The 17,819-nt window shown below is 31.1% G+C and overlaps 2 protein-coding genes and 1 long non-coding RNA gene across 5 annotated transcripts in view; 2 read left to right on the top strand and 1 right to left on the bottom strand.

Moving 5' to 3' along the window:
* The first annotated feature begins 259 nt into the window (after nucleotides 1-259).
* LOC134832852 (titin homolog) lies at nucleotides 260-10,748 on the top strand. 3 transcript variants are annotated; one of them, XM_063847049.1, is made up of 13 exons: nucleotides 260-620; nucleotides 814-1,098; nucleotides 2,591-2,790; nucleotides 2,850-3,081; nucleotides 3,681-3,901; nucleotides 3,962-5,102; nucleotides 6,106-6,318; nucleotides 6,716-9,327; nucleotides 9,388-9,508; nucleotides 9,568-9,909; nucleotides 9,966-10,160; nucleotides 10,220-10,456; nucleotides 10,520-10,748. In XM_063847049.1, exons 3-13 carry the CDS (start codon nucleotides 2,621-2,623, stop codon nucleotides 10,583-10,585), a joined length of 5,550 nt encoding a protein of 1,849 aa, XP_063703119.1. In that variant the 5' UTR covers nucleotides 260-620; nucleotides 814-1,098; nucleotides 2,591-2,620; the 3' UTR covers nucleotides 10,586-10,748. The 3 variants fall into 3 exon arrangements, with proteins under 3 accessions (XP_063703119.1, XP_063703120.1, XP_063703118.1); XM_063847050.1 differs by having other exon boundaries at nucleotides 260-1,098; nucleotides 2,853-3,081; XM_063847048.1 differs by having other exon boundaries at nucleotides 260-1,098.
* A 1,724-nt stretch (nucleotides 10,749-12,472) lies between these two features.
* LOC134828511 (nose resistant to fluoxetine protein 6-like) lies at nucleotides 12,473-16,240 on the top strand. The gene is made up of 6 exons (XM_063841491.1): nucleotides 12,473-12,882; nucleotides 12,941-13,207; nucleotides 15,002-15,112; nucleotides 15,182-15,582; nucleotides 15,634-16,022; nucleotides 16,082-16,240. Exons 1-6 carry the CDS (start codon nucleotides 12,473-12,475, stop codon nucleotides 16,238-16,240), a joined length of 1,737 nt encoding a protein of 578 aa, XP_063697561.1.
* A 949-nt stretch (nucleotides 16,241-17,189) lies between these two features.
* LOC134832263 (uncharacterized) overlaps nucleotides 17,190-17,819 on the bottom strand; it is a 219,740-nt gene continuing 219,110 nt past the window's right edge. Inside the window, exons 2-4 of the long non-coding RNA XR_010162056.1 lie at nucleotides 17,429-17,500; nucleotides 17,294-17,364; nucleotides 17,190-17,234 (exon numbers count right to left, since the gene is read on the bottom strand). This is a non-coding gene — a long non-coding RNA (uncharacterized LOC134832263). The remainder of the gene's footprint in view (nucleotides 17,235-17,293; nucleotides 17,365-17,428; nucleotides 17,501-17,819) is intronic.

Genomic DNA, 17,819 nt, shown 5'->3' with positions numbered 1-17,819 from the left:
AGACTGTTTTCGGTATTTTAAGCATATTTTTTTTAAGAATTTAAAATTTTTCTGGCTCTGAAAGTAATTTTTGAGTAAATTTTATAAAAATTAATCAATTTTCGGTCTAAAAATTGAAAAAACATGAAATTTTTCGGGACATCACTACTCACCATATCCGAAAATCATGAGTTTTCCTCTCACTTTTCTCAATTTTCCCCGAAAATTTTCCGAAAATTTCTCGTTTGAGCGATCAGTCGAGTAAAAGCAGTGAAAGAAAACGGTCGAACAACAAGAAAAATCGCGTGCGTCTGGTACTTTACTCCCAAAAAGCCCGTTAATTCCATTTTAAAACTGACACGTGCAACAATTTCCGGTCAATTGTCTCGCGAAAAAAAAAAAACGTGAAACGCATTACGAAAAGAAATTCTTGTGAAGAAAAAATCCCGAAAAATTGATGAAAAATTTTCTACATTCATTCGGAATGATCATCAGTCGGTAGTCGCCGTCGTCTTCGTAGCAGAATATCTATTTTTAATTTTATTTTAAAATAAAGTGCGCACATTCGATTTGCTTCTGTGAAGTAAAGAAGGAATTTTCTGTATACGCAAGATTCACATTCGGAACGGCGGAAAAAAAATGTAAATTTGCACGATTGAATCGATCATTTTGTCTCGATTTTTATGTGAAATTAGAAAAATATTAAAATTAAATTTTCATCATTTAAAAATATCGCAATGATTGAAAATTAAAAAAAAAAATGTGAAAAAAATATAAAAAAAAAATTTAAATCTGAAAAAATTGCCATTGTTGCACTTTTTATGTGAACGCAAGACAAAAAAAACTAAAAGAAAAGAAAATAAAATAAAAAGAAAACTCAACAAAGAAAAAGCAAAAAAAAAGTGAAAATATGTTTGAATTGTTTTAAAAATAACAGAAATTTAGGAGACACACAATAATAATGTCTCGCTCATGATATTCTAATAATAAATAAAGTTTTATAAAATAGTGGCTGTTCAGAGAAAAAAAAAGATCAAACAATGGTGAACATAGTGAATTGAACGAAAATTAATCAAAAAATATTGAGATCGGAATTGAGAAAATTAGTTGAAAAAAACGGTTAGTGACACATTTTTTGTTGGTTAATTAATTAAAACATCAATTTGTTTGAATTAATTAAAATAATTAATTTCATAAATAAATCTGTAAATATTATTTTTATCAAAAATATAAAAAAATATTAAAATTTAAAAAATTATCTTTAAGAGCGATAAAAAAATTACTTTTGGAAATATTTGTTTTTGTAAATTAAATAAAAAATTTTTTGTTTTCCTTTTCAGAAATTAATTCATTTATTTACTTTTATTTTTTTTTAATTTAATTATTTTATTAGAAAAAAATAATTAAAATTAATTAAAAATAAAATTAAATTAAATTTTAAAAATAATTATTAAATTATTTTTTTAATTATTATTAAATTTTTGACAAATTAATTTTTTTAAATTTTAAATAATCTGTTTAAATTTTAAAAATAATAATTTTTATTTTTTTTTCAATTTTTTTATTTAAATGAAATTTTTTAAATTAATTTTTTTTAATTAATTATTAAATTTTCGCTAAAATACTTTTAATTTTTTTTTATATATTTCAATAAAGTTTAATCTGTTTTGATTTTTTTTTTGTGAAAATAAATAATTTTCAAAAAATATAAAAAAAAATTTTTTTTCTGTGAATCACAAAAATCATTTTCACATTTTATACCGAGGAAGGATGAAAATCTGTTAAAAAATTAATATTCAATAATTAATTAAATTCTTTTGAAAAAATTGTTTAAATTTTATCTTGTGAAATTATTTATGAATAAATCCAGACAATCAAAAATGTTAATGAATTCATATTTTAACGAAATTTATGACACCTGTTTCATGTCAAAATATTTAATAGAATTTAAGTTACAGAAACGAATATTTCCAATTTTCCTTGAAAATTTTTTTTATATGATTTTTTTATAGAAATTTTTCTCAAAATTTGAAAATTATTTGTAAATAATGGGATTAACCGTGAATTTTTGAGATTTTTTTCGTTTTTTAGCAACATAAACTTATTTTTTGAAAACTTTTCGTCACATTCTGAATTTTTACTCGAGTTCAACCACTTTTTTCGCGTCAATTGAACTTGACCGCTCGTCATCCATCGTCTCAGAGAGTCTCTGCCAATCACGTCACACGTGCATTGTCTCTTTTGTGTTGATCTTGACGTAGGCGTGACATATTTCAACACTTACATTCCTCGAAAATCACCATCTCATGCATCACCTTGAGGCGTCAAAATGGCTCAAAAAACATTGATTTCTCTCAAAAGATAAAAAAACGCGAAAAATCCCTTGATTACTCGCATCGTCGGTCATTGTTGTCTAGCAGCGCCGCAAAAATTTCGTATTTTATGTAAAAAGTGCCAAATAATTCTTGTATATAACGCTCGTCTATCTAATAATAGATGATCCAAATACCATAAAAATAATATAAATGAAGATTTTTCTCACAGCTGATCACTTAACACACATTTTTGACTATTAATTATTTGTTTTTTTTTTCGTTTCGCTCTAAACCAGATAAATTAGCTTGCTCGCCCACTTTTCGGCATGAATCACATCTATCCGATGGTCAAAGGGGACCAGCTGTGTCCCCTTGGCTTCCATCCGCAAGTCCGTTGGCCCACGAGATGCAAACGTTGCTTCCGCGACTACAAAGAGCACGGCAACAAACGGGGGCTGGAAGATGTGACTTCATCCTCGCCAAGTATTTCCGAGAGGTAATTCGCATAAAATTTCTGTAAATAGAAAAAAAATGACAAAATGCTGTAAATTGTAGCAGATTCACGTCGCCGGCAAATTTCGATCAACCCGTTCGAAGTTGGACTTCGACGCAAAATCTCTCGAGCTTAGCTAACAATGAGCCGCAGCAAGTGACAACACATCGACTAACATTACCAAAAAGGCCGGCAAGTTGGGCATCCACGCCTGATCTCGAACAGGAAAAGCCCGATGTTACTGTAAATGTCAAAATTCCGCCGCGCAGGAGACTAACAGTGCATCTCGATGGGGTAGGTTTTAATTTTTTTTTCTGTAAAAAGAAATATTTTTAATAATTTTAATTTTATTTAATTTAAATAAATTTCATAAAAAAATAAATTTTCATAAATTAATTTAATTTTTTTAAATTAAATTTTTATAAATTAAATTTATTTTTTATTAAATAATCTGATTTATTATAGGTACATTAAAAATATTTTATTCATTTAAAATAATTTTTTATTATTTTTAATCATTTAAAAAACTTTTTTATTTTATTTATTTAAAATTTATTTTAAATAATTTTCATAAATTAAAAAATTAAATTATTATAAATTAAATGTATTTTTTTTAAAATAATTCTTACTTTAAAGCTTTAAATTTAATTTAAAAAATTTAAAAAAAATATTTAAATAATTTATTTATTTAAAAAAATGAATTTAATTATTTCAAAATTTTAATTAAATTTTAATTAATTTTTTTTATTAAATTTTATTTTAATTTTGTATTTTTAAATAATTTTAAATAAATTAAATTAATAAAAATATATATTTTTTAAATTAATTTTTCTAAAAAATATTTTTTAAATTTAATTTTTTTTAAAAATTATTATTTTTTTTTTACTCAATAGATCGAAACAGTGGAGACTGTAACGATAAAACCGCCGAAGAGTCCCACGAAATCCGTGGGTCCCGGTCCAAATGAGCTAAAAATGGATTCAACACCAGAAATTAAGGCAGCAGAACCTCCTCTTGTGTCAATCACACAATCTGACTCCTTGGCAGAACGTGTTCGCAAAATGCAAATCCTAAAACGTCAAGGAAGTTGGGAAAAAGAAGGAAGTCGGGAAAGGTAAATTACAAATTTTTAATTAATTTTTGTTAATTTTTAACAAAATTTTCGTTTTTTCAGGGAGCCCGAGGAAGAAAAATCAGCAGAAAAGAAGCCTGAGCCCCGTAAACGTCTCGTAAATGCCGCCACAGACACAGTTTCCAAGCAAAAACCCGCAGATTTGCCCGTCAAACCACCCGTGACGCCCTCAAAACCAGCTGAAGCTCCAAAAGCCACTGCCGAAGACACTGCTACGCCCACAGTTCGTCGTCGACGACCAACGCCAGCAGTAACTGAGTCGCCTCTTGCCTCTCCGAAAGTCTTGCCAAAAGTAGCTGAAGCTGAAAAACCTCGAATACGACGTCGCGAGACCACAACTTCGTCCTCATCTTCCGACGATTCGAGTCAAGGATCTCCGGCATCGCTGAAAAAACTCGAAAAAACCTCAAATAACGCCAATTCATCCGACATTCAATTCCTGATGCAAGTCAAGGACAGCGCAAAAACGAAACCCAAGAAATCCGTCACTGACGACACGATCTCGAATTGCACGGAAACGACAGACACGACGCTCGTTGATACCCGCGAGATGCAAGAAGAGCTCGAAAGTCTCAAACGCGAACTCGAAAGTTGGAAAACGCGATGCGAACGTGCCGAACGCGACAAAAGTGACATCATGTTGCGACGAATTTCCGCCATGGATACCGGAACGAATCGCACGGCGGCATCGGAAGTGCTGAAATTGCAGCAAAAAGTCAACGAAATGAAGAGCGAAATTGAGGATTTGAAGGATGAGAAGAAAATTTTGGCGGCAAAGGTGAAGGAAGTCGAGTGTGATTTGGATGCGCGCCCATCGAAGAGTGTCGAGGAAATGTTGCGGGCGAAATTGGAGCAAGCGGAAGCTCTGTGCGAAGAGTTGATGGACGAGAATGAAGACATGAAGAAGGAAATTCGGAATATGGAAGCGGAAATGGATGAGATGCACGACAATTTCAGAGAAGATCAGGCTGATGAGTATTCGCGGTTGAAACGAGAGCTGGAACAAACGACGAAAAATTGCAGGATTTTGTCGTTCAAGCTGAAAAAGTGTGATCGCAGAATTGAGCAGCTCGAGGGAGAGAAACAGGCGTTGGATGGACAAGGAGGAACGGAATTGTTGGCGAAAATTAACAAGCTGGAGGAGGAATTACGAGTTGCGAATGAAGTAGCAAGACGACTTCAGGTAAGAAATTTTATATTTTTTCTAAAATTTACGAGATTTTGTTTAAAATTGTCTTTAAAATAACGGAAATTTGACTTTTTGTCGCAATTTTATGAGTTTTTGTAACAAATTGTTTAAGAAAAGACTAATTTTTGTCATTTTAATTCAAAATTTATCAATTCATCAATTTTTTTAAAAATTTGTATTTTTGACTTTTTCATGCAACTTTTAATTTTTTTACTCAAATTGAATAAAAATTAAATTTTATGTCAAATTGAGGCGAAATTTGAAATTTTTTTCTTTTAATTTATTAAATTTTATCAAAAAAAAACTCTTAAATTAATAAAATCTTATCTTAAATGATCTTTAAAAGGGCAAAATTTCAAAATTTCTTTAAAAATTATTCTGAATTGATCAATTTAAGTCAAAAAATTTTTCGAAATGTAAAATTTTGTATTTTTGAACTAAAAATTAAAAATATTGACTCAAAATTGATCAATTTTCGTTGTAAATAGGATACATTTTTTGCTTTTTTAGACAAATTTTTGCCTTTTTGACGCAAGTTTTAATTTATTCTCTGAGATTATCAAAATTTAATAAAAAAAAAAGTTCTTAAAAAAAATTTTTGTTTTCTTAAAAGTGATTAATTTTTGCCAAAAAAAATTGTATGAAAATGAAATTTTTGTCAAACTGAGACGAAATTTAATAATTTTTTCTTTAAATTTATCAAATTTTGTAAAAAAAAATTGAATAGACAATTTCGCTATGAAATTGATAAAATTTTATCTCAAATGATCATTAAAAAGGCAAAAATTTTAAGTAAATGAGTCAAAATTTCTCGAAAAATGATTCTAAATTGATAAATTTTTGTCAAAAAAGTTCTTTAACATCTAAAATTTTGTAATTTTGAATTAAAATTTGACAATATTTACTTAAAATTTATCAAATTTCTCCTAAAAAATTTTAAAAAGGACAGTTTTAGTCGAAAAAAAAATTAATATTTTTCAATTTTTTTCATTTTCAGATCGAAAACGAAAAAGGCGGCGAAACAAAACGCGCACCATCCCTCGGCAACATTGGCAAATCAACATCTGCTGACTCGGCGGGCAAAGTAAAGCGCGCATCTCTCATGCGTGGCGGCTCCCAAGAAGATCCCGTGCAACTTCTACGCGACTTGCAGGACTCGATCGAGCGTGAACACGACATCCGCGAACAACTGAAATACGCCGAAGAAGAGGTACGAAATGCTAATTACATTAGTCACACCTCTTTACTTTGATCAATTACCGTCATAACAATCATCATCGTCGTTCGTCGTCGTCGCGAAATAACAAATTGAAATTTTTCGCGTTTTGGCAAACACCAAAATATCGTGATTGATGCTATTTTTATGTGCGCGCGCGCAGAACTGATTTATTTTTGGGACGTTGCGCTCGATTGGATTAACACGTCGTTCGATCGTTTCTTCTGTTTTCCGCAATAAATCGAACACGGCGAATTATTTGAATTGATTGAATGTTTATTTTTGGGATGCCATTGACTTTGACCTGCGTCATGTTTTGGCATTTTGCACATTTTTCTCGCGTTCGCTAATGAGAAGCGACAACTAATCGATTTTTTTTTTGCATTTTTAGGCTGAAACGCTTCGTGCCAAAGTTTCCCGTATCGAAGACGAAAATGAGTCGTTGGTGATGCAATTGAAGAAAATGGCAAATAAGGCGAAAAATAGCCGGAAACCGAGTCCGAATCCTCCAACGCGTCGCGGAGTGCTTGAACCGCCCGTTGAACGCGACGAAGGCATCGACGAAGAAGACCCAGCTGAGCTCCGACTGCAACTGGAACTGAATGAACAGGAAACTGTCGTCCTTCGACGTCGCCTGGAGGAATTGGAAAAGGAAACTTCGCAGTCGAAGCAACAAATTAAGGTGTTAGAGGAGAAATTGGAGTCGAAAACGAAAGAATTGGCGGCAAAACCGAAAGCAACTCGTCCAAGGTCAACAGATTCCGCTCTGAAAGACCCCTTGAACGACAAAAAGATTCAAGTGATGGAAGACGAGATCAACGAATTACGCAAAAAAGTCATCGAAAAGGACAGAGACCTCGAACGATTGGAAAACGAGTTGAGTTTGAGCAAAAAACCAAAATTAGCAGCAAAATCGAAAGACATGAATGTCACAGAACAACAAAATTTGGACTTTAAACGACAATTACAGCTCGTCGAACAAGAAGCTTCTGTCTTGCGAAGCAAAACTCAAAAAATGGAAGCTGAAAATGAGAAATTAAACACGGAAGTGAAGAAGTTACAACTGCAAGTTGCACGCGCAAAGGCCTCTAGCAACAATAAACTCAACGAAATCGGCTCAGATCCAAAAACGAAAGAAACTTTAGAAAAGCTGGAAAAGGAAAAGAACGAATTACAAGCAAAACTGAAGACAATTTTAGAAGAAGCTACGGAAAAACTTCCTGCTCGGACTCCCAAAAAGTATTCAGAATCCCTCACAAAATTACAATTAAAGAAAATGCTGGAAGAGCTCGAAGAAGAAATCGCTGAAAATCGTGCCATTATCGCGAAATCTGGCGGTGATAAAATTAAAACTTTAGAAGCTGACAAAGTAAAAGCTGAAAATGAGCTGAAAGAAGCGGAAAAACGTTACGAAGCAGCTCAAAAAGAGATTCGCTTGTTAAAATCCAAGACTGACACCGAAAATGTATCGACATCCAAGGTACGAGATGAGCTCCGAACGGAAAAGGAAAAAGTTTTGAAACTCGAAAAAGAATTAGAAAAAGAAAAGAAAGAAAAAACGAAGCTCGATACCAAAGTAACCGAACTCGAAACTCAAATCCATGCCCTCAAAAAGGCCGCTGATCGTTCAAAAGCTGAACACGAAAAGGAATTAAATTACCTGAAATCCCGATCAATGACTGCCGAAGTTCCTTCCAAGAAAATGCAAGAACTAAAAGATCACGTGAAGGAATTGGAGGAAAAACTGGGTGCCGAACAAAAACGCTACGAAACTCTTCAGAAGAAGATCGAAGGCTTAGAAGAAGAGCACATAATCGAAAAATCTCATCTAATTACCGACAAGGAAAATTTGGAATTTGACTTGCGGAATATTCGAATGAAGATTAACGAACTTCAAGCGAACGAGACATTACTAAAACGCGAAAATGACGACTTAAATCGAAGAATCCATGAGCAACAGAAGACCATGAATACCAGAAGTGGTCGCGAAGCGCAATTATCGGCGATGGATGCGGAAAAAACGCGTTACAAGAACCTCATGGAACAAGCGCAGCACGAACTTGAGACGAAAAATCGCGAAAACGAGATGAATCGCGAGATGTTGTCGCAAGTGAGACGAGAAGCGGATGAATTACGCAAAAGATTGGAAGATTTCGAGCGGATTGACAAGTCACATCGCACACTGGGAGATCACAATAGCGCTTTGGAGAAGGAAATGAAGTCGTTGAAGCAACAACTGGAAACGGCGGAGATTCAGAGCAAGTCGGAAGTGGCTGCGACGCGTTTGCGATACGAGCAACAAGCGAATCACCTGCAAACGGAAATGAAAACGCTTCAACATCAGTGTGAAAGGTTCAAACGGGATCGCGATACGTTCAAACAACTGTTGGAAGGAGCTCAGAAAACAATTTCCGACTTGAAACAGAACCGCAAGAGCATTGCCTCGATCTCGTCGAGCGGCGATGAAGACGAAAAAACTAAAATTGCCATTCTCGAACAGCAAATTGGCTGTTTGGAAGACGAATTAAGTGAAGCGCGCTTAGAAACTGGTAAATTACGAACGGAATTGGTATCTGAAAAGAGTAATGCTGACGTTAAAATATCCGAGCTGACGTCAAAACTCAACGAATATGAAGAAGAAAAGCTACTTGGAAGCGGAAGAACTCGTCTCAGCAGCACCAAAACAAAGTTAGAGCTTTCGTGGCAAAAGGAACGCGAAGAACAACAAAGACTTGTACAAGAAACTGCGACTCTTGCACGCGATTTGCGCCAAACGCTGTTCGAAGTAGAGCGCGAACGTGACAAGGAACGCTTAGAAAGCAAACGCAAGATCGAGCAAATCCGAAAAATGACAGAAGAAGAGCTCGAAGATGGTAGGAAGAAGATTTCTGAGTTGCAGAGTGACTTGTTGGAGTTGAGAGATGTTCACGCCAAACTACGAACTGCCAATGAAAAGTTGAGACGCGATCGGGATCGTTATGAAAAGGAAGCTCTGAAACGAAAGTGAGTCGATTTTATTGAAAAATTTTGATTTTTTGTTAATTTTTTGTTGATTTTTTTCAGACTCGAACACGATGGCGAACGTAAAGTTGGAGCTCTTTTACAGACAGTGGATGAACTTGTCAAAATTGCTCCAGATATTCAAATTAAAACAGATAAGAGATCCGCATCAAGCAGCAGTAATGTAAGTTTTTTACATTTTTTCTTTTAAAATTTTAATAAAAAATAATTTTTCCATTGCAGAACAATCTACCCATTCCAAGTTCGAGAGTCAGCAAAAGTCGAACGCCATCGCCACAGCGCCAACAAAAGCAAGTTGCCTTTTCAGACGAACAATTGGATATCACGAACATCTTAGCACGTCTAGCAGAAGCCTCTGAGGAGCTCCGTCGTTATCAGAGAATCGCTGACGAAGATAAAATTCGTGAAAGAGCACGTCGAAGCGGAATGCGGCGAGCTGCAAGTACAGAAGGAGACGACAAACAATCACCAATTGTGGGAAGACGTCTTGGCTCTGGACTCAATCGGAATGGCAGTTTACAGAAAAAGAGTTTGTCTTTGGATCAGTCAATGAATAAAGATCAAGTAAGGATTTTTCTTTAAATTTTTTTGATAAAAATTTAAAAATTCCGTTTTTTTAGTTGATTTGGAAGCAAGACAGCGTTGACGATAGCATGTCATCAATGCAGTCAATTGATTCGGAATTTGGCGAGTCCCGATTCTCGGATGTGTCGGTTGCGAGCGACTTGCCACGACATCGCAAGAAGAAACGCGGTCTCATTAGTAAATTACGATCGAAGCTATCGAGCGGCAGAGGAAGTGATAGTGAGATGTCGGTAAGTTTTCTAAAGTTTTTCTTAAATTTTCAAGTTTTTTGAGCAAAATTTGCTTTTAGCGTCACGGAAGTGACTCAGACTTGTCACTGGGCGGCGACATCGCCTCAAGCAAAAAAGACTTATCAAAAAGAATTAGTGGCATCTTTAAGCGGAGCGGATCGAGTTCTCGCGGCAATAGTATAGAAAAGACATTACCACCGAGCGGGAGCAATAACGGTAATGGCGTTTCGCAGCAACGACCGATTTCCGTGCCAACGGGATCGGCAACGCAGTTGAACGAGAAGCATTTATCAAAGGTGAGAATTTTCACTTTCATTGAATTTATTTTAATTTTTGTTTTTTTTTTATTTTTTTCACAGTCCGCTAAACCTCCAATGCCACTGAGCGGTTCACAAACGCAATTACGGAAACGTGTTAGCAAATGATTTTAATTTTATTTTTTTAGTTAATTTTTTGCCGGTTTTTTCATTAAGATTTTAACTTTCACACATTGTTACTTTGGTCAATTTTGGATCACAAGACAAAATTTCACAAAAAGTTTTTAAACGAATGATGAGAGAAATAAATGATAAATTTTTAACTTAGAATTGAGTGAAATTCTTGTTGTTTTAATTTATGTTTAGTTTTTTGTGGTTTGAGGGCATTTAAAAAATATATTAGGCCGTTGCAGTAAGTAAATACGTTCCTCCTCGATTGTATATAAATATACAAAAATCTCTAAATTCATGTAGTCATGATAATGTCTATTTAATTGATTAACTTCTTAATGTTAACTCCATAATTATCGTTATTATGGCTCCTCGAGTGACTTATAACTTTAAAAGGTCATTCACCTATCAAGGGACTATTTTATTCGTATTTTTATTTTCAACAACATTTTCTTAAATTGCATTCTTCTGTGACAATTTTTAAAGATCTTACTTCAACTTTTTACTATATCACTCGTTTTTGATGATATTCGTTTGAATGGAAGGTTTCAATAATTTTCAGTGGTTTGGGAATTCGGCATGTCTGTTGTCATTGCATAAAATTTCTTGAAATAACTCGTAACCTCCGATATTTATTTTTCATGGGGTACGTTACCGTGAGTTGTGTATAATCATCGATGAAAGTGCTGTAATACCATAAGCCATCGTAAGTTGCTGCAGACATAGGTTCATTGACGTCATAAGGAGACAGTTTAATTAAATGTACTGTAACTTAGTTCTTGAAGGATTTTTCTTTTTGTTGGCTTTGCTTATTTATTCCAGCGATTACTGATCTACTTATCTAGTTGTTTTTGAAACGCTGCTACCAGAGTTAGCTGATATATATGTCCAAATGCTTTTCCAGTGAGTTTTTGTTTTTATGTTAAGTACTTTAACTTACCATTTTATCTTAAAATTTTATTTGTTGATTTTCTGACTAATTCACCAAATGTAATTTTTAAGTTAATCGATAAGAGTTAAACTTTGAATCTAAATTTTAAAAAGCTCAATATAAATTAAATACAGAATATTAAGATTAAAAGTATGTATTAAGAGAAAATATTAGAATTTTTCAGATCTGTAGAAAAGGGAAAAGAAAGTTATATTTGGAACGGACTTAAGAAAAGATGATCTTAATATTAATTTCTCATTAAATTTTTAATTTTATGAGAGATTTTTCACTTACCAAATTGTTGATTATTATCAAAACCTTCAATTTAATTAAAATTGTCACAAAAGTAGAATAAAATATCCAGTTTAATCTATATAGGTCTGTGCTATAACATTAAAAACCCGGTTAAGTTGATTCAGGATGACAATCTCGTTTGCACTATTATACCATGCGCAATACATACCTGTTATGCGTGAACTACTACAAATTATTACAAAAAATACAATGCAACACGTAATTTAAGAGAAGAAGCAAAAAGGATAATAACAGAAATACTAAGAATATCTTGATTCATTTTGATCAGTTCGCGATTTGCACTCATGGTGATCGGTCTGCTAGTTTCAATTGCTTAAAAAAATAGGAGATACTTGTGATTTTAATTATTTGTATTATTCGCAATGAAAGAGTTTGAATTGATCATCAGAATATTTTTATACATTCTGTTCCTTGGGCATTTTGCTGAAGGAAAAACTGTATTGCAACAAATTTTAGAATTAGAAGGATTAGAAAATGAATTAAATCTTACTGAAAGTTGCAGAAATCAATTAATACAGACTAAAATAGGTCTTCAAAATAATGAAATATGGGCTATAAAATGTAAGTAACTTACCAGAAGTGTTTTCCTTATTTTTTGATACTTTTGTACGTTCAAAGTAAACGATGCTGCTGGGCGCATGGAACCCGGATTCGTTTGGGGAAATAATTATTGGACTTCATCGAAGGAGTTATGTCAAGTTTTGCGAGAGCCTCTTATCATCAGTTTATCGCCTCGTTACGAAAGAAATCATCATCAAAACCTTTCGACGGCTCGACCTCCTTTTTTGGTGAATTATCAAGTTGTTCATATCAAACACGATTCCAAATACCAAATTGAACAAAAAATTTACGACAAAAGTATTGTTCACATTGGATTATGCTTTCCTACTGTTTGTGACCCGAAAGAGACATCAATGCTCGTTGATCAAGTACTCCAGAGAAATAAAGAAGAATATTTCTTAATTGGAGCTAATTACACGATTCTCGATGCGAAACACACAACTGCCAGTGAAAGAGCTTTAGGAAATGTCTTTTTGATGTTGACTTTGTGAGTTTTCATTTAAAAATTAAAAAAAAATATGAAAATTTATTTTTTTTCTTTTCAGAATTGGTCTAAGTATCATTTTGCTTTTGGTCATATTTGGCACTATTTATGGAAAATGTCTTCGCAAACCCTTTTGGAATAATGTTGTCCTTACGCCGGATAAAAAAGTTTCAGATGGTAACGAAATGGGAGTTAAAGCTCTTCAAAATACAACAAAGCAAAGTCTAATATCCGAAATTTTCACAAGTTTTTCAATAAGTGACAATTATCAAAAACTTACCTCAATTCACATGACGAAGAAATCCCTCTCAGCAATCCATGGCTTAAGGTAAATGAACTTTTCAAAGGTTAACTTACAAAAAAACACAAACATTCACTTTTGTGTTATTCTTTTTTAAAACACATGCAATAACTAGTTCCTTCTTCCTATTTAGAGCAATCGGCATGATATGGATTATTGCAGCACACGTATACTTCTTCTCGTTCGGCTCTATTGACAATATGCAGTTGGCAATGAATTTCGCAGGATTGGTAATTGCACAACCAATGCTCAATGCAGCGATAAATGTGGACACGTTTTTTGCACTGAGGTATGTGTAACATGTGTTATTGTTATTAAAACCGTTAAATTTGCATTGTTCCGTTACAACCAAAAGTTTTTTTGTGATATTTAATAATTTTTATTTTGATTTTAATTAATTTGAAGAGTATTTTAAAATTTTACCATTAATCTTAGTCATGGGCATCGGTTATGCATAAATATCTTTTAAAAAAAGTTGAAGGTCTTTTTAAGTTATTTTTGTTGATTTTTTGAGTTAAATTCATAAAAAGATGAAACAAGGATATTTGTGACGCAATTGACATACATATATCGGTTTACGTTATATTTACAAGAAATTCATGGAATATAAAAATAATGCAAAAAGTGCAATATGAAGTATCAGTAGGTAATATACCAAAGCAGTTAATTATCACATACTTCTTGTATCTACTTCTTGTCGCGTATTATATTTCAATATTTCATGTACTTAATGATTGATATAAACGTAATTGTAACAAAACAATTTTTGTAACTGATATTTCGATCAATTTATAAAAGAATTATGTTCAATATTATAGCCGCTTCATAATTTTTTTTTAATTTGTTACTTAACCCATTTGAAAATAAAAAATAAAAGTCCAAAATTTTTAAAATTCCGATTTCTGCTCAAAAAAAAAAAAATTAAAAAAAAAATTAAATTTCGTAAAAATTCGTTAAATTTTTTGTATTGAAATTGTGTTCTATATAACTTAAATTTATTTCAATATTTAAAAAATGATTTAAAAAATTTTTAATTATTCAAAAAAAGCTAAATTTTTTTAACTTTTTTTCGAAAAAATTTTTTTTTCAAAAAACGGATTTGAAAAAAAAAAATTCGTAATTTAAAAAAATAATTACAATTAAGAAAAAAAAGCCTAAAAAAATATTTAAAAAAAATTATTTAGGCCGAAAATTTTTTATAATTTTTTTTTCCCAAAAAAATTTTTGGGACAACAAAAAAAAAATTTGAAATTTTTACTTTTTAATACAAAATTGAAAAAAATTAAATTTTAAAATGGTCATAAAAATATTTTTGATTTTGTTTTTAATCGGCCTTCTTACAAAGAATTTCAATTTAAAATTTTTCAGAAATTTTTAAATAATTGAAAAATAATTTTTCAGAAAAAAAATTTAAGAAACTTTTTTTTGAAAAAATAAAGTTACAAATAAAATTTTGAGATTATCATTTTCAAAACTAAAAATTACAAGATTATTTAAAAAAAAAAAAAAGATTTGAAAAAAAATCAAAAAAAGTATTTTAAAAAAAACATTAATTTTTGATGAATATTTTTTAACTTTTTTTTTTATTTTAGATTTTCGGCTTTTTAAAACAGGAAGTTCAAAAAAAATTTTAAAAAATTTTTTTAAATTATTTTTAAAAAACTTTGAAGAAAGACTCTTGAAACAGAGATTAAGTTGATTCTTTAGTTGAAAATTTCTTTGAAAATTGTTGTTGTGCAATTTTCTCAACTTTAAGATAATCCTTAATATAGATTTGTGCCTAAATTGTCTATTAAATTCATTTTTTAATATTTTTTTCAGTGGATTTCTTTTGGCCTACACATTTTTTGACCACTTGAAAGAAACTGAAGGGAAAGCAGCTAAAAATCCAATTAGATTATTATGGAAAGCGATTCTTTTAAGATATCTAAGGTACTTTCTTTTTCAAATTTCAGTTCACTGATATAAATTTTAAATTTTTTTACTTAACTTTTTCTTTAGACTTGCAATTCCCTACATTCCTGCCTTCCTCTTCACCACATCGTTAGCATTTTATCTAAGAGACGCATCAACATACCATTTCATTGAACAAACAGACTACAATTGCGAGCACTATTGGTGGCGTAATTTCTTGTTCATCAACAATTGGTGGAAAATGTCAGATATGTGCATGACAAATTCTTGGTACTTGAGTGCTGATTTCCAATGTTTTTTGATAACCATCATATTACTTGTGCTTTCCTTGAGATTTCCTAAAACTTCGATTTTTGGCTTTGTTCTTGTATTTTTGGGATCTTGCATTTATTCAGGATACGTTGGATGGACAGAAAACTTTTCATATTTACTCGATGTGCAGTTCAATTCAATTGATACACTTTACTATCCAACATATACTCGAATTGGTAAGTTTAAAATCAAAATAATTAAGAATTTTTTTTAATAATTTTTTTTAGGAGGCTACTTGGTTGGAGTGTTTTCTGGATGGCTTTTTGTCAAACTCGACGAAGATTTGAAACTTAATAAAGTTTTTGTCGTAATTGGATGGATAATTGCTCTGACGATAAACTTGTCACTATTTCTTGCTCAAGTATTCCGTGTTGAAAACCAATATTTAGGAATGTTTTTCGCGGGAATTTGTCGCCCAATGTATTGCGGAACCATCATGTGGATAGTTTTCATGTGTTCAAGAGGATATGGCGGAATAGTAACAAAAATTTTAGGATCTCCAAGCCTTGTAGTTATAAGTCGCTTATCTTTCGCTGCTTATTTGGTGAATCCAATTTTAATTTATTTTGTGTCAATGATTTCGGATGTGCCATTCCATATTGAACTTGTAAGCACGGTAAGTATCAATTGCATTAATTTAATTTAAATTTTTAATTAACTTTTGATTTTTTTTAGACAATTACCGTAGTTGGTTATGTATATTTAATATATCGATTAGCAACAGTATTTTCATTGCTGTTTGAATTTCCATTCACTCAAATAATTAAAAAGGTTTGTGATCGAATGGAAAATCGATCAGAAAATAACAATAATAAGGATTCGACGCATTTATAAATATTTAAATGAAAATGGGTACTTAATGAAATGTATATTTAGAGTGCAATAAAATATAAATTTAAGAAAATGGGTTGGGGAAGTTTTAATAATATTTTTATTTTGAACAATGAAACTGATTTAAATGAATTACAAAAGGTACAAAATCAAGCATTGAGATCCAGAATTGACTTTCTTGAATTTTTCATGAGAAAGAAAAAACATTCATTCTTATCGAAACTATTGAACTCTCAGCACGTTGAAGCTCTCTGCGTAATTTTCGATTATTGGAGAAATATTATTTAGAGGTAATTTTTGTATTAATTTAATTTTAAAAAATTTTTATTTAATTTTTTTTTTATTTTAATTAATTTTAATTTAGAAATTTTTTGAAATAATTTTTGTAAAATTTTTTAATTTTTTTAAAACATTTTTTAATTTTTTTCTTTAATTTTTTTAATTTTTTTTTTACTTTCAACCCTTTAAACTTTTATAAAATTTTGTTTTGAGTTTTTAGAGCTAATTTAGGCTTGAAATTGATCAAAAATCATACAAAAGTGCTTTGGATGTCTTTTGGATGGTTCTTAAGCTTGAAAATTCATGAATAAAAATTACGTAAAAAATACGTAAAAATACGTAATTTTCATTTTGAGAGCCCATTTGATAATTTTTAAGCTTGAAATTGATCAAAAATCATACAAAAGTGCTTTGGATGTCTTTTGGATGGTTCTTAAGCTTGAAAATTGAAAAATAAAAAATACGTAAAAATTACGTAATTTTCATTTGAGGAAAAAAAAATCAACTAAAATGACAAAATCTTCAAATAAATGATCAAAAATCACTTTTCAAAATTTACTTATAAAAACTTGAAATTCTGTTTATCTATAAAAAGTAAAAATACGTAATTTTCATTTTGAGAGCCCAAGAGAAAATTTTTAAGCTTGAAATTGATCAAAAATCATACAAAAAGTCTTTTGCCTGCTCTGTGGTTGCCTTTTTCCTTAATTATGTCAATCTACAAAAAAACTCTTTAAGTTCTAACTACTAAATAGTCACAATCACAATATTTCTTACTTCTTGTACTTTTCTCTAATTGTGCTTTGTGGCTCACGTTGACGACAATAAATGATGCACACGTGCTATGACTAACATGAAATTAATAAATTAGCATTTTTTTCATTCTTTTCTTCATTAAATTTCACTAATTACCAGATTTCAATTAAATAACTTATTTGACACCTATTCGCTGCACTTAATTTTCGCTATAAGTCGAACATAAACCTGGATAATTTCAAAATTAATTAAATGACAAAGAAATACGTAATTTTGTCAGCTCTTACCAACCTTATGAAAATTGAACAAAAAAAATTCTTAACATCACGAAAAATCTTCAATACTATTAAAGGTAAAATTCAACTTTACAGTGGGGGCATCACTTTTCAACGAATTTACTAAAACCTATAATGCCTCAATTTAAAAAGAAACCCAAGGATTATTTATATGATTAAAATAATTGAATCTTCTACAACGATGTAAAATGAACAATGGAGACATTTGGGGAATATCATCGAATTGAAACTTCGACAAATATATTATGAAT

This window comes from Culicoides brevitarsis, chromosome 2 (genome assembly GCF_036172545.1).
Source record: "Culicoides brevitarsis isolate CSIRO-B50_1 chromosome 2, AGI_CSIRO_Cbre_v1, whole genome shotgun sequence".
In the NCBI taxonomy this organism is placed as follows: domain Eukaryota; kingdom Metazoa; phylum Arthropoda; class Insecta; order Diptera; family Ceratopogonidae; genus Culicoides; species Culicoides brevitarsis.
The sequence above is the reverse complement of the archived record's forward strand: the minus strand, read 5'-3'. Positions and strand labels throughout refer to the sequence as shown.